Here is a 16,616-nt window from a genome sequence, read left to right as displayed (position 1 = left end):
GGTTTGCTCCCTGACCATCTCCAACAGATTTTTTCCAGGGCTCTACAGATGTTGTTGAAAGCTGGCTACCTTCGTCTGGGTGAAGATCCTTGTTTGAGATTGGGAGCTGCTGCCTCTCCTGAACGAGACATCCAGGATGATCAGCTTTCATGTCCAGAGTCGGTGTTGTCGCCTCTTTCGCACACATCTCGCCCGGCAAACCTTGACGAGTTCGACCACCAGGAACTGGATCTGTCGGAGGACGAGGGCCTCAAGCCGGAACAACCGGCCTTTACTGGTCTTTTCACACCAGCGGTGTTTAAAACCTTACTCTTTAAAGCGTCTCAAGCGGCGCAGCTAGGCCCGCCAGCTACTGGAGAGGTCCCTCTAACGCCCCAAAAGTCTCTTAACCCACTTTTCTCTGAGCCAACCAAACCTGTTGATTCTATTCCAGTTCCTCCACTTTTCCTGGACGTTATTCAGCGCCAGTGGACGTTGCCTGGATCTGCTCCGGCTCCTTCCTCCCTCAACAAACACTTCTTTAATGTGGCTCCCGATATGGTCTTCCTGCTCCAAATTCCCACGAGTGATGCCCCTATTGCAGCATTATTACCTCACACTGCCATCCCGGGTGAACCTGACGAGGGTCTTCGCCCTGAGGAACGCCGCTCTGATCAAACCCTCCAACGGGCTCACTTAGGAGCTGCTTGGGCAATTAAATCTGCCACCCCAGCCTCCTTCTTTAACAGGGTGACATTGCTCTGGTTGAATCAGCTCCAAAGCGAGCTGTCCCCTGAGGACTCCAGGCTGCAGCAAGATCTCAATAAAATCATTGCAGCAGTCCAGTTTTCTGCGGATGCCACCCTCAACTCTGCCCGCTTTGCTTCGAAGTCTCTGGCTTCAACGGTGGTGGCACGCCAACTTGTTTGGCTTCGACATTGGCAGGCGGACGCCCGTCATAAGTGGCGCCTGGCGTCTTCCCCCTTTACAGGTGGCAATTTATTTGGCTCTTCTTTGGACCTGTTCCTCTTAGAGTCGAAAGACAAACGCAAGATATTGCCTTCCTCGCAACATAAATCTGACTCTAGAATTTCTCCCTTTTTTCGGGGGATCCAACTGGGGCGCTGGAACTTCCCGTTCTCAGGGGTCCTTCGTACCTAGACAGTGGGGGACACAAGACAGGCCATAGAGGTAGAACTCTCCCTGGCAAGCGGCCCTTTTGAGGGGGAGGAAGCCGTCCTTTCCCCACCAGCGATAGCTGCATGTCTGACTGCCCCATTGGCGGCAGGCTAGCTCTATTCGCTGACCGATGGGATATTCTCACGTCAGACTCTTGGGTCAGGGATACAGAGGATCTGGTCTATCCCTTGAATTTCTCTCCACCCCTCCGAGTTTCTTTATTCACTGCCCCATCTCTAAAGACAGGCACAAAAAGGCCCTCATGGATTTGGCCGTGAAACACCTACTGGACATTCAGGCCATCCAGCAGGTGCCGGAGGATCAGGTGGGCCAAGGGTTTTATTCCCTGCTCTTTCTGGTTCTCAAATTCTCGGGTGGGTGGAGACCTATTCTGGACTTTAAAAGACTAAACTGTTATGTGGTTTATAAATGGTTTAAAATGCAGTCTCTTCAATCTATTTTGGCCGGCATCAGGAAGGGTGACTTCCTCACTTCTATTGACCTCACTGAGGCTTATTTACATATCCCCATTTTTCCCCCACATCGCAAATATCTGCAGTTTTATTATGCCGGTACGCATTATCAGTACCGTGCCTTACCATTTGGACTGTTTTCTGCTCCCCGTGCCTTTACTAAGGTACTAGCCGCCTTAGCGGCTTATTTTAGGGCCATCCCTGTCCGTGTCCAATGTTACTTGGATGCAGTGGTGAAATCTAAAATTTGTTACTACCGGTTCTGTGTGTGTGGCTTGGTGGTGGTGGGGGTAATGTGACTGGGTAGGTGTGGCCTTTTTTTTTTTTACTTTTAAAACTATTTTTTCTACAACCTCTTCGGCGAAAAGGTTATAAAAAAATGCTTTCAAAAGGCTCTGACGATCCAAGCTGAGTTGCCTGATCGGCAGAGACTTTTTTTCTTTTAAATGCCTCTAATGATCAGGCAACTCAGCTGGAATCGTCAGAGGCATTTAAAAGAAAAAAAAGGGTTTTTTTCTTTTAAAAGCTTTGATGATCCCAGGATGAAAAGCTTTGATGATCCCAGGATGAAAAGTTTTGATGATTGAAGGATGAAGACACCACTCCGCATAGTCGATAGTCTGGCGGCTGAGCCAGTCCGCTTGTACGTTGGCTGTCCCCGAGATGTGTTCCGCTGACAGGGAACTCAGGTGGCGCTCCACCCATAGACCCAGTCTAAGGTGTTCAGAAGAGGATTGAATTAAATCCCCCCCCCCATGGCCAGCTGAGCCGCACAATCATCAGAGGCTTTTTTTTAACTTTTAAAAGCATTTTTTCTACAACCTCTTCAGCCGAAAAAATGCTTTTAAAAGTAAAAAAAAAAGCCTCCGATGATTGTGCAGCTCAGCTGGGCATGTGGGGGGGGCAGGGATTTTTGCTACCGGTTCTCCGAACCACCCGCCTCCATCGCTACCGGATCAGGCGATCCGGTTCGAACCGGAGCATTTCACCCCTGCTTGGATGACATTTTAATTCAGTCCTCTTCTGAACACCTTTCCTTAGAGGAGCTCCAAGTAACTATGCATTGTCTACGAGAGCACGGATTCTCTATTAATATCGCAAAAAGTCAATTGGTCCCATTGACATGCATTCTGCATTTGGGAGCAGTAATAGATTCCCTAGAGGGTAGAGTCTATCTTTCCCAGGAGTGACAGGTTAGCCTTAAAGAACTTGTGGGTAAAGTTCAGAAGGAGTATAAGGTTTCCCTGGCCTTGCTGTCTACCTTACTGGGTAAGATGGTTTCTGCCATCCACATTACCCCCTGGGCTTGCCTTCATGCGAGGAACCTTCAATGGTTTCTCTTGCCCTTTCAGAAGGCGGGCAAAGGCAATTCTCAAGCCAGGGTCTGGGTTCCCCCCCAGCGTCAGAAGGTCCCTAACCTGGTGGAGGTCTTCGGCCATATCCAAAGGGCGGCTCTTCCATGAACCTCACCGTCTCGTACTGACGACAGACGCCAACCTTTATGGTTGGGGGGCTCATCTGCAGATGCAGATTGCTCAGGGATTATGGTCAGCCCGCGAGCAATGCAGGAACATCAATTGGCTAGAGCTGCGTGGTCTATTTGGCCCTCAGACATGTCAGCCGACTAGTGATGAGCCAACATGTGTTAGTCCTTACCGACAATGTGGCCACGAAGGCCCACATAAATCATCAGGGGGGCACCAGATCCACGGGTCTGATGTCGGAGGCTTCCACACTGGGTCTATGGGCGGAGCGCCACCTGAGTTCCCTGTCAGCGGAACACATCTCGGGGACAGCCAACGTACAAGCGGACTGGCTCAGCCGCCAGACTATCGACCATGCGGAGTGGTGTCTTCATCCTTCAATCTTCCAGGACCTGTCGAGCCTCTTTGGCTGTCCAGAGATGGATCTCTTCGCTACCCAGGGGAATGCTCTGCTCCCCCGCTTCTATGCTTGCTTTCCAGCTCCTCGGGCGGAGGGAGTGGACGCTCTTCACATTCCTTGGCCGAAAGGGCTTCTTTACGCCTTTCCCCCACTGCCACTCATTCCCGAGTGGTACAGAAGATACTGGAGGAGCGGGCGGTCATTCTTCTAGTGCCACACTGGCCCTGGTGGTCTTGGTTCGCCAACCTCAAATCTTTGTCGGTGGCCCCTCCCTGGAGGCTCCCTCAGCCTGTGGACTTGCTCAGCCAGGGAGTGTTCCTCCACCCAGACCTTCGGTGGCTCCAACTGACTGCCTGGCGCTTGAGCGGTGCGCTCTGAGTAGGGACAACATCCCCCCCAGGGTTATCCGGACCATCCAAGTGTTCCGGAGGCCATCCACAGACCGCATTTATTTGGCCACTTGGCGGGCATTTTGTGACTGGTGTGACCGTATGGGGGTTTCTGTCCTTCAGGCCTCAATTATCCACATCCTGATTTTTCTCCAGGATGGACTCGAGAGGAGACTTTCGCCCAATACTCTTCGGAGGCAGGTGGCGGCTATCTCTAAAGGTCCTCACTTGTGGGTCCTTTGCCTCCTTGTCTCAACACCCTCTCATACATAGATTCCTGCAGGGAGCCACTAACTTATGCCCCCCCCCCCGTGGTACATAGGTATCCCATCTGAGATCTGACCATTGTTTTGAACTCCTTTACGGGAGCCCTGTATGAACCCTTGAGGACTGCCAGCCTCCGCCTACTATCCTGCAAAGTCGCCTTTTTGGTGGCTATTACCTCCGCCAGACGGATTTCTGAGATTGCCGCCCTTTCTGTACATAGTGACCTTTGCATTTTTCACTCTGACCATGTGGTCCTTCATATGGACCCCTCCTTCATCCTGAAGGTCAATTCGACTTTCCATCGCATGCAGGACCTGGTCCTCCCAAATTTTTGCCCGCAACCTTCTCACCCTTTAGAACGGCGCTGGCATACGTTGGATGTGCGGAGGGCCCTTCTTATTTATCTCAAGGGGACTGCTGATGTCCACAGGACAAAGTCTTTGTTTGTTTCCTTTATTCCAGTGTCTTTAGGTTAAAAGGTCTCCTCCTCCACCATTGGCAGATGGATTCGGCAGACAATCTCCAAGGCATAGACCTGCGTTCCTTGCCTCGGCCATCCCGTCTGATGGCGCATTCCACGTGCAGTGTGGCGACTTCTGCAGCCTGGGCCACGCAGGCATCCTTGAACGAGATCTGCAGGGCGGCGACATGGACGTCTTCTTCATCCTTTGGGAGGCACTTTAAGCTTGGCCAGTTTGCCTTGGCGGAGGCGGCCTTTGGCTGCAGGGTTCTGTAGCGGGTTCATTCTAATGCAGAGACTTAGGACCAGACTGGTCCTAAGACTTAGGACCGCCCGTAGTTGGGAAGCTTTGGTATGTCCCATTCTTGGCTGCTGTCTCCACCCACAATGGAGAAGGGGCGTTGGTCCTACCTGATACGCACCTTCTCATTGGGTGGAGACAGGAGCCAGCCGCACCCTTGGACTCCTGGTCTCCTTTCTTAACCTTTCTCTCTTTCTCCAGAGACGTCGAGGCTGTTGTTCATCTTCGTAAAAAGCTGGAGATCCCTAGCAACAAGGGAGGAGCTTAACTTTGCAATAGTCTCAGTCCTTCAAGCTGAACAGGCGAGAACACCCATTCCTGGCTGCTGTCTCCACCCAACAAGAAGGTGCATATCAGGTAAGACCAACGCCCCTTCTGTTAAGCTGATGTGAACATCATTAAGAGATTATCTCCCAAGCAATCAAGAGGTGGTCAAGTGCTTAAAGGGCACTGAAAATAAAAACAGAACAAGTGATATCTATCTATCTATCTATCTATCTATCTATCTATCTATCTATCTATCCATCCATCCATCCATCCATCCATCCATCCATCCAAAAAGTAGAAACTATTTGAAGACTAAAGGGCAGACAACCAGCCACATTGTCCAATGGGATGCAAATAACAGTGCTTGCCATTAGAAAAAAACCCCTTTGCTTTGCCAGTTTGTTTCTGGGGTGCTTTAAGGTGCTGGTTGTTACCTATGAAGACTTATAAGGTAGACAACCAGGTTATTTGTTGGACCACCTGTTTCAACAACATCTGATTAGCTGATTGATTGGACCACCTTGCAACATCTGCTTGGCTGATTGATCCTGCATGGTGAGCATGCTCCTAGTTCCTTCAATTAAACAATGGTCATCTATTGAGAAGCCAGAAGCAGGCATTATTGGTAGTAGCACCTGCACTCTTGAATGAGGTTTCCCCAAGATCCAAATGATATCATTTTGCTGTTGGTTAGAAGAATTGTGAAGAGTTGGCTCTTTCCCCAGGGAAAGGGGAAGTAACCTATGATGTTTTATCATGCTGGGTATCTTTTATATTTATATTTTATTGTTTTATTATAATTTATCTGACTGTTGTAAGCCATCCAGAGCATTGCACGTTGGGCTGCATACACGTTTAATAAATTATTAGTAGTATAATCACTTTCATGGAGAAACAACTGAATGGTCTCAGTTCATGTCTTTAGCTTGATCCTGGGAGAACGACAGAAATACCTTACCAAAGTGAAATATAAATGTCCATGATACAAAGCTATATTTGGATACTTTAAGTTCAGCAAACCTAGCAGAGAGTTATGAGAACACAGTATCATCTTAAAATAATTTTTTGACCAGCTTGGCAATCAAGCTGCAACATAACAAGAGATACTGGTGTCTACAAATGAATTGAGACCATGCCTCCATCCACTGAAATATTGAACACAGTCAGTGTTGCCATGGATTGCAAAATATTTATTTCTTGAATTCCCCCACCTACAAAAGAGGCTATCAAGAACCAATTACTGTAATTAATTCATGCAGCTAGGAACATATGCCAGCACACTGTCTTTCTCTGTAAAATGACTAGCCATAAGGAAGAGATGTCAGGCCACACACACCAATCCCACAGCCTCAGATAGAGGTTGAGTAAAGAGGGCAATTTCATGCCACCCTGGTAGAATCTTGGAATGGCATGGACCAGACTCATCCTGACTAGAACCATTTTAATGCTCTATTTCCTCATGATTCATCGGTAGAACTGCCAGAAATTCTTCTGGCAGAGCCTATGGTGATGAACAGGGTTAGTGGCATGCCTGATAACTAGAGGGACTGTGGGTCTCATGAAAAAAAAAACAGCAACATTGCTAAGTAATATCTGAAAAGGAAATGATGGACTAATTTTAGCTCACCGAAGATCCACTTCTGTTTTCCAGTGGTCCAAAAACAAACAAGTATCATGATAAATACTTCACTTTCTGAAACTGATTCAGTAAATTATAAGCTACTTAGGAAGCCCTCTTAGGTTTTACACTTGAAAGCTAGGCATAGATAACAGAAATAGTGAGATTGGGGGGAGGGGCATAGGAATTGTAGGTTGCAACAGTGTGAGCACTGATAATGGCAGTTGATACAAACAGAAAAAATCTTGTAACTGATATTTACTAGTCTTAATATGACCTTCCATTTTTGGAGTTTATGGGCCTTTGAGTTTGAGTCCTATAATTTGCTTTGTTCTAATGAGCTGGGACTCGTAAATATATAAAATGATGAATGAATAGTTCGATGAAGTGGTTAAAGCATCAGATTAGAAAACAGGAGTTGGTGAATTCTAGTCCTGCCTTAGGCATCAAATGGGCCAGTCACTCTCTCTCAGTGCAACTCACATTACAGTTATTGTTGTGGAAAAAACAGTATAATGAAGGAATATTAAATATATTCACAGCCTTTCATTATTTATAAAAATAATAAAGGATAAAAAAGAAAAAGAATCAGATAGATAACAAAGAATTTACAAATGTGATAGTTATGTTTATTAGTGATTAAAGATATTTGAATATCTTCAATTTCAAAACCTCTATTAAACCCTATGCAGAACATTAATATCAGTCAAGTAATATAATATGGTTCATATAATAAAATTATGACATTATAAATTGCAAAGATGTTTGGCTGAGAATTCTGAGTGTTGAAGTCCACTCATCTTTAAAGTTGTCCAGGTTGAGAAACACTGCCTAGAACACATTCCACTAATAAAATACTGCTATAAAAACTATGAAAAGCTAGGTGTCACCCATAATTCGTAGTCTTTTTAAAAGCAAAATCTATGTTAAAAGGACTATGAACATCACTATAGTTTTTTGAAAGAAGTAAAATACCACTACAAGATATCACTAAAATGAATATAGTCTGCTTGTTGAAAACTTTGTTCTGAAGGACAGTTTGTGTCTTCCTAAAAATAAATAAGTGAAATGAAATGAAATAAAAACCTACATAAAATTATATTCTAGAAGTAAAAGGACCAAGTGGGTGAACGTGTTTAACTGAAGTTCTCTCCTATTAGATGCTGCTCAGAGTTTTAACCATTTTAGTATTTTAAAATACATGATTACGAGACAGATATGGTATTGTACTTATGCTACTGAGTGTTCTTTGTCCTCTTAGGATTTTTTGTAATTAGCTATTCTTTGCAGGCATAAATGCTAAATGCACAGCTGTGACTATATAGTGTGAGGTCCCAGCTGGCAGTAACCAGTGGTGCCTAATACTGAGCTTTGTTTCAGATAAACAACGCACGCAAATACAAACATAACTGAGCTTCAATGTCTAAAACGCTCTCTGTTCAGCTCTTGGAATCAGAGATGCAGAAGCATCAGTGACTATTTCCTAATATTTTTGTGACAAATCATTTATAGAAAAAGATACTTGCAATTAATATTTAGAAAATAATCTGAAAGTACAATGATTATATATTTATATTATCTCCTTTAAAAATGTACAAATGGCTACAATTTAAAATATGCCTGATTTTATATGGCTTTTAGCATTTATTAACGAAGCCCTGAGTATTTAATTGTAGGGGTGTATTTTTATATGAAGTGATTCAGTTTAATCGTCGTATAAATACATAAATTATAAAAATAAAGTCTAAAATCAAATTGAGAATTTAGATCAAATCAAACTTTTATTAAAATCCATTATCATGTCTCCACACCTAGACCAATTATATATCACTTAGCTAAGATATCCTCTGAAAATCCTTGTGGCTCATTGATGCTTCTGCTACAAGACTTGGAAATATTACATTATTACAAAAGGATTTTTCATTTTCTGTTTCCATGGAAATCTCACACTGGGACATAGTGAAATATAACTCTTAACCAGGACAGCTAACAGCAAAGAATGCTGGTACTTGTACTTGAGACCACATAAGTTCTCAAACTTGTATTATTTGGTATCATTTTTGATTCTGAAGCGCTATGCTTATTATTCCCATTAATGCAGCAAAATGGTGTGCTAATACATACACCACAGAGATAGATAGATAGACAGACAAATGTAATGAATTGGCTTGCAAATAAAACATTTGCCATTCATTTTTCAAGCCCAGTCTCCCACTATCTCATCTCATCCCATCCCACCCCACCTCACACCTCTCCAATCCAATTCTCATTTATTCTACATTACTCAGATGGCAAATCAAAATGTAAGCTAAACATAAGGACGCCAAGTGATTCCTCTCTTTTTTCCTCCAAGATTAAAAAAAAATCTTTGGGACTATTGGAAGTAGGCTAGAAGTATGTCAGCCTGTTTTCATTATTTTCCTAATAAAGTTTATAACCCTGCTCAAGCCCCCAAATAAAGTATGCTTTGTAAGTAAACTTTAATAATAACATCATCAAGAACAACAACAACAGAATAACAGAATTGGAATGGACTTTCAGGGTCTTCTGGTCCAACCCCCTGCACAAGCAGGAAACTCCATTCCATTTCAGACAAATGGTTGTCCAGTCTCTTAAAAACCTCCAGAGTTGCAGCACCCACAACTTCTGAAACAAGTCGTTCCACTGATTGTTCTGTCAGAAAATTTCTTCTTGGTTCTAAGCATCTGTTTTCCCTATATTCTGAAAAAGGAGTATTTCTTCATGACTTTACTATAGTTTTACTAATTACTACATGGTATAATAAATAACCATCCACCCAGAGGAATATGAAGGTTGTCACAGAGGTAAATATGCTTCTGAAGGGATCTGCCTCTGACCAAAATTGGGTAACTGTCTAGCAAATGCTGTAAATTTTCCTCAGAGTCTCATTTAAGAGATCCGCTGGCTCCTCCTTATTGAGGAGGGATTTGGCCATTTGGAACAGGGCCGCTGGATGGCTATCTAAGCTCAATATTATCCAAGTCCCAGTTTAGAAAATGTTCACTGACAGAAAGGCATTGAGTCTCCTGATTTCATCTGACAAATGGTAGCAATCCATGTGTCCAGAAATTTTTACTGTCCTAGTAACAAACTGCAGTTTTTGTGTTTATCGCTGAACTTTTACTCAAACCATTTGTTGTTTGAGTAAGATTTTCACAGAAGGATATTTGTGTAAATATATAATTTCATTGTTAACTTTCTGTAAAAATATAAACAGACATAACCTATTTTTTTCTGATAGCTAGGTAGTGATGTCTATCACTTCCAGTTTGGTGCTGAAGAAAACAGCATCTTCTTAGCAATGTCACTTTTTAAAAATGTGGGTTTAATGCAAAGAAAACAAGGAAAAGGAAAGAAAATTCAATTCTTAAGGTTGACTCAGCCTTCCATCCTTTCGAGGTAGGTAAAATAGTCCGAAAGGAGAAGGGCGGTATAGAAATCTGAATCTGAAATAAAATGAGGACCCGGTTTGTGGGGGCAATAAGCTGACTTTGTATAAAATAGAACACCGCTCGGGTGGCCTCAAAAAGCCCTACTAAGCAGGCATATACAAAAGTATGAAGGCTATTGCTTAATGCATTGTAAGCCGCCCTGAGTCTCCGGAGAAGGGCGGCATATATAAATCGAACTAATAAATAAAATAATAAAATAAAATAAAATAAAATAAAATAAAATAAAATAAAATAAAATAAAATAAAATAAAATAAAATAAAATAATAAAATAAAATAAAATAAAATAAAATACCTTCTTAATTGACAGTTTTTTTCCAGAAGCACAATATGCTCAGTAAGGAGGATGAGTACACATTGCAGGCAGACAAATATAGAACTTTTACAATATTGTATTCTCCATTTTTATTCAAGTCTTGCTTGACTCATGAAATTTGTTATATTTGCTAGTACTCTGTTTATTCCAGTGGTGGGTTGCCCCCGGTTCGGACCAGTTAGCAAGAACCGGTAGTAAAACTGGTGGGAGGCTCCGCTCACCGACCCGGACATCCTCAGGAAGTTTCTGCACAGAAGCACGTGTGGTCCCATTGTGAACCAGTAGTAAAGGTAAGTAGAACCCACCCCTAGTTCATTCTCCCATTGTGCTATTGATCCAAAATTCTCAATTCCCTTTGCATCATAGTGAAATGTCAATGTTTTGGAATTGTCCGACAGATTCATTAGTGCTGAAGGAAATGGCTATCATAACTATGTTCCCTTGGAGAGGGAAGGTGTAAGACTCCGGAGACTCAGGGCGGCTTACAATGCATTAAGCAATAGCCTTCATACTTTTGTATATTTATACAAAGTCAGCTTATTGCCCCCACAATCTGGGTCCTCATTTTACCTACCTTTGAAAGGATGGAAGGCTGAGTCAACCTTGAGCCTGGTGGGATTTGAATTTGCAGTAATTGCAAGCAGCAGATGTTAATAACAGTGCATTAGTCCACTGTGCTACCAAGGCTCCTTTAACCAACACACACACACACACACACACACACACACACACACCCCTATGTGATTAAATCAGGGCTGGTTTTTCAGTGATTTCTAAAATGTTTTTATATATTCATCCATATTAATAACTTGTAATGATAAAAAGAGATGAATTCATGGCAGATCCCCTTGTGCTAGATTTGAAATTAATTAATAAAAAAATTAATAAAAAAAATTAGACTTTTTCCAAATTCAGACCTGACCAGGAAGTGGGAGAACCATCTCATAAAATTCATTCTCACAAAAAGTTAGCAAAAGAATATTCTGACAAATTTAATTTGACAAAGTCCTGCTTCCCCTGGTTCCATATGTTTAACTCAGCTTAGTAAAATACATTAACTATTAAAAGTGTGCATCAATCTTACTGAAAATACTGTTGCTTAGAATTAATTTTTATTATTAAACAAAACATAGGTGATCTGCAAGCCACATGAATCCCTTAGCTCAATTTGCAGAGTCTAAATCCCTCTGACTTTGAACATTTTAGGTGCATTTTTGCAATCACGGTATCATTCTCTTATAATCCTCTGTCAGTTTAAAAAAAGACATTTTAAAAATATAACTGAAAAGCTAAAAAAATATTTACCTACAATTTAGAAAATGTATAATCTTTAAATAAGAACTAATTTACAGTGAAACCTCAATTCAATGGAGTTTGCATTCTTTAATTTTTCCAAACTTTCCCCCTTATATTCATATACTCCATATTACTAGATTTAAAAGCAGAGTTTAATTTATTTAAATTGTGATATTTTTCCTTAGTTTAAGATTCTCCTATTTACTTATTATAATTTGGACCCCTTATCGCTTTCAGAGTGAATAAAGAAATATCAGAACATTCAGTAACACTGCCAAAGTAGGGGAGGGGGGGGGCGCGTTTGAGGTATTTATTTCTCTTTCCCCATTCAGCACCTGAACAATGAAGAGCAAGCACACAGGCAGCTGCTATTCACAAGGGATGAAAGAGAAAATTTTTGCAAGTGGGTTAAATGCAGAAAACAGGTACAGTTTAAAAAAATGGCAAGAAAAGTATGATGGATAACTGCTGAAGAGCAAGACTGCACTGACATGATTGTCAGAATTTTCTGGAGTTTATTAAAAACTATATTTTATATAATTATTTACCTCTAAAAGATGATTAAGAAAAATGCTTGTTTGCACTCTAGCTGATATTTTACTGTATTTTTAAAGTACAGTAAAATTATTTAAAAAGCATACACTGATACAACTGCAAACAATGTTTCAATGATTTATGTGATTCATACATTATTTTAAAAATATAAGATCCTTTACTGAATCACACAAAAACACTCATGTCCAAAAGAAAGCAAACAAATCCTTGTGACTTACACCATTCAAATTACAACTCACTGTGCTATTTTAAAACAAATAATTTGCCTTAATGACAAATAGATTTAGCATATAGTTAAACAATCTTAAACTTCTCTTTCACAGATTTAGTGAAAACCAATCAATCAATTTTTACTAACTTGGCTTGAAGCTCTTCTGCTTTTTAAACTTACTGAAATATAAATTATTAAAATATCAAACAGTGTGAATTATCCTGTGTTGATTGCTACACTTGGAATTAGATGTTTCTCGACTTCATGTGTAAATGAGCCTTGATAGTACAGTGGTTACGCACCCTGTTATTAATACACCTGCCTGCAATTTACTGCTGGTTCGAATCTCTCCAAGGCTCAAGGTTGACTCAGCCTTCCATCCTTTCTAAGGTAGGTAAAATGAGGACCCAGATTGTGGGGGCAATAAGCTGACTTTGTATAAATATACAAAAGTATGAAGGCTATTGCTTAACGCATTGTAAGCCGCCCTGAGTCTCCGGAGAAGGGCGGCATATAAATCAAATTAAAAAAAAAAAAATGTGGTGAGCAGCTGGTTGAAAAATTCTATTCATTAGTTTCCTGATGTCTTCAATGTCATCTTCCTCCAAATCAAAAGCACTCCCACAAATTCTCTGGAGCTGTTTTTACAAGAGGACCACAGAGGAAAGAAGGAACGTGTAAGAAACAAAATAAAGTAATATGCTAACAACCCGATCATGAGAATAAGTAAGTATGAAAACTATTCACATATAATACCCAAGTTGTACAAGCTTTTATAACAATAAAATTTAGCAAACCTTACTTCTGGTAGAGGACTGGCTGGTTTGGTCAGAATTCCTCCCACGTAAACAACATTTGGTAGTGTAGGTCTTGGAAACTCCAGTGCTACATCAGTACATAGCATCCACAGGCTGGATTCATGAACCAATTCATACATGGACCTTGCTGGCTGTACACTATACTTCTGTATTATCTTTTCGTATTTTGGCAGAATCAAAAAACTGACTCCAAATCTTGAAACCAGATAAACAATAGTGTTCTTAAATCTTTCTAGGAAGTTCATACGGTCTGTGAGGAGTGAATTAAATTCAGGGACATATGCTAATGGTGCAGGTGCACCTACTTCTGCTGGATACCAAAGGCCAGTGGAAAAAACAGCATATTTAATCCCTAAAATATGGGCAATAACAAATCCACACATCTCATTAGGATCTACTAGTAGCAGGTCAAATTTTTCCTGTTTCAGGGCATGCAGGAGCTTCTGGTTGCCCACAACCATGTCACAATTCTTGGAATAGTGATCCAGAATATCAAACAGCTCCAACGCTGTTTGTCTCCCAGAAAAGATACTCCTCATTTTGGAATGAAGAAATTCATCTGAGGTGGTTGTATTAAAGAGCCCTGGGTATCGCTGTAGTCTGTAATGACTTGATGGAGGGATTTCTCTGCCCTCAGACAGAAGCAGAACAGTCTGGTGGCCATGTTCATACAAGGCTGAAGCCAGGGTCTTGAAAATATATAGATGGCTTTCAAACAAAATTGGCGGCACAATAACTATTTTGGCAGCCTTTGAAATTCCAACAGCACTCCACAGAAGAATGAAAAATGGAATGTAAGACTTCATAGCTGAAATGATAAACAAAAATGTTATTCAACACAATGAAATGCCATTTAAATATTTTAAAGCCACTACTTAGTACCAATTGGATATTTTAAGCCAGTCTTTTCCAAAGACTTCTAGTACTATTCAGTTGTGTTATAATTCCCATCATTCAAGTTGTTTTATTGGAGATAAATTCCAACATGTCTGGAGGGCATCAGGTTTGGGAAAATTGTTTTAAACCCTAACAAATTGTCACTGAAACTGATGTTACTGACAATCAAAGGGGGGAAAAAAGCTTTAGAATATAGCTTTAGATGAGATTTTTACGGCAAAAAAACCTATTGTTTTCCTAGGAACAAAGTTATCCCAAAAACCATGCTAGCAAGACACTAAGCTATATTATATAGGAGGGAAAAAAGAGAAACTAGAAAGCATTGAAAGATATAGGCATATGCCAGAAATATATAGTAGCTATTTTTTCAAATCAAGTACAATTGCATCCAGAAAACTTGCCAGTTGTTCAATACCTCACAATATATTTATCTTTAACTAAGATCTGCAGATATTAGTAAGGTATGCTATTTATAGTAACCTTCTCCAGCTGATATCTTAATATTTAATCATCATTAAAGGTAGATAGAGTGACCAGACCATTTTTTCCTAGTACCTTCTCAGTTGATCCTACTTCATTCTATAAATCATAACAATGTATAAAAGCTTCCAAAGTGGTACTCTGTAATCCAGTGTAGGGGATAGCATACAAAACACTTCTCTTTCAATCATTAAAGTACTGACATTTTTTTCCAAACTATGCACACAGAGAAAGCCAGGACGAACTTATGAAACTGTCACATGAACCTGGAAAAAGATGCCACAGTTTTAATTATTCAGAGAAGGGATTCATATGCACTTCTCCTTTTTGCAAAGCACCTCTTTTGGAAGATTTGCATACCGTAGCTCTAATAAATAATGTACCATAAAGAAGAGATGGGACAGAGTTCTAGACAAACAGAAATTGTTCAGCAACCATTCCAAGTTACAACAGCACTGAACCTATGGTATATACACCTGGACCTCATTAAAGTTAAAGCGACCCCGGTGGTCGCACAATCAAAATTGAGGTGCTTGGCAACCTGTCTACATTGATGGCAACCCCTACCTGTCTATCTCCCCCATCTCTGTCCTTAAGTCACCCTGCACTCTACCGCCCCAGCTGACCTTTGCCATCTTCTTGCTCCTACTGTTGATCAAGCATGCTTGGCCTGGCATTTTGTGAACAGCTGTTGGCCACACAAGGCTTTCCAGCAGTTTCCTCCGAAGACCAGAAGGAGGCCTCGCATGCCTCACAAACTATGATGTTACTATATTTATTTATTTATATTTTATTGCAATTTATAATGCCGCCCTTCTCCTGAAGGACTCAGGGCGGCTTACAAAATAAAAAATTCAACAAAATTATTACAATGTAAAATCCCCTCAACGGGTCAGTCCATTTGATGAAAAAGCCACGTCTTCAGTTCGCGGCGGAAGGAGAGAAGGTCGTTCCAGAGGGTCGGCGATGAAATAGCTAAACACATATTTAAAACAGGTAAATCACCAGCTAATGGAATTTGTGAACCCTTTTATCAAACCAACCTCTTCATCTATTTTAGTTCTGATTACAATTTTAATATAAACTTGTTAAGTGTCATATGTACTTCTCTTTTTTGGAAAGCACCTCTTTTAATACAGACGAATAAAAAACTTAAGATGTCAGAATTCTACAGTTGCCATACATTCCACAATACATTTTTGTGATATTCAATAAAAATATAAAAGACAGATTTTTTGGTTTGTTACTCCATTATCAGAAATTGTACTCCCAGGTAATAAAACTTTGGTTTAATATGCTTTGGTGGCTATTAAATGCTAATAAATATTTTTCATGATTACCCAGTATAATATAGTATTGCATACATCATACTTTAACAGAAGCCTGAAACATATATAAAATGCTGCTGCTCTAAAGAATCCTCTTGGTAACATTAATGTAACTCTTAATCAGTGGTGGAATTCAAATTTTTTTACTACCGGTTCTGTGGACATGGCTTGGGAGGCATAGTGTTGCTTGGTGGGCGTGGCTTGGTGGGCATGGCAGGGGAAGGATACTGCAATCTTCATTCCCTCCCCACTCCTAGGGAAAGGATATTGCAAAAATCTCCATTCCTACCCCACTCTAGGGCCAGCCACAGATGGTATTTGCCGGTTCTCCGAACTACTCAATTTTTCCACTACCGGTTCTCCAGAACCTGCTGAATAGCACCCCTGCTCTTAACGCAACAGGACTTGAGAGGGTGAGGGAATTCAG

At 41.0% G+C, this 16,616-nt stretch overlaps 1 protein-coding gene across 3 annotated transcripts in view; it reads right to left on the bottom strand.

The window, feature by feature from the left end:
* UGT8 (UDP glycosyltransferase 8) overlaps window positions 1-16,616 on the bottom strand; it is a 73,986-nt gene that overhangs the window by 15,262 nt on the left and 42,108 nt on the right. For all 3 annotated transcript variants that reach the window (XM_034442354.3, XM_034442355.3, XM_034442353.3), the window contains exon 2: window positions 13,469-14,292. In XM_034442354.3, the coding sequence (XP_034298245.2) occupies window positions 13,469-14,290 (822 nt within the window). In that variant the 5' untranslated portion in view covers window positions 14,291-14,292. The remainder of the gene's footprint in view (window positions 1-13,468; window positions 14,293-16,616) is intronic.

Source organism: Pantherophis guttatus, chromosome 8 (genome assembly GCF_059756535.1).
Source record: "Pantherophis guttatus breed Tessera chromosome 8, ASM5975653v1, whole genome shotgun sequence".
Classification (NCBI taxonomy): Eukaryota; Metazoa; Chordata; class Lepidosauria; order Squamata; family Colubridae; genus Pantherophis; species Pantherophis guttatus.
The sequence above is the reverse complement of the archived record's forward strand: the minus strand, read 5'-3'. Positions and strand labels throughout refer to the sequence as shown.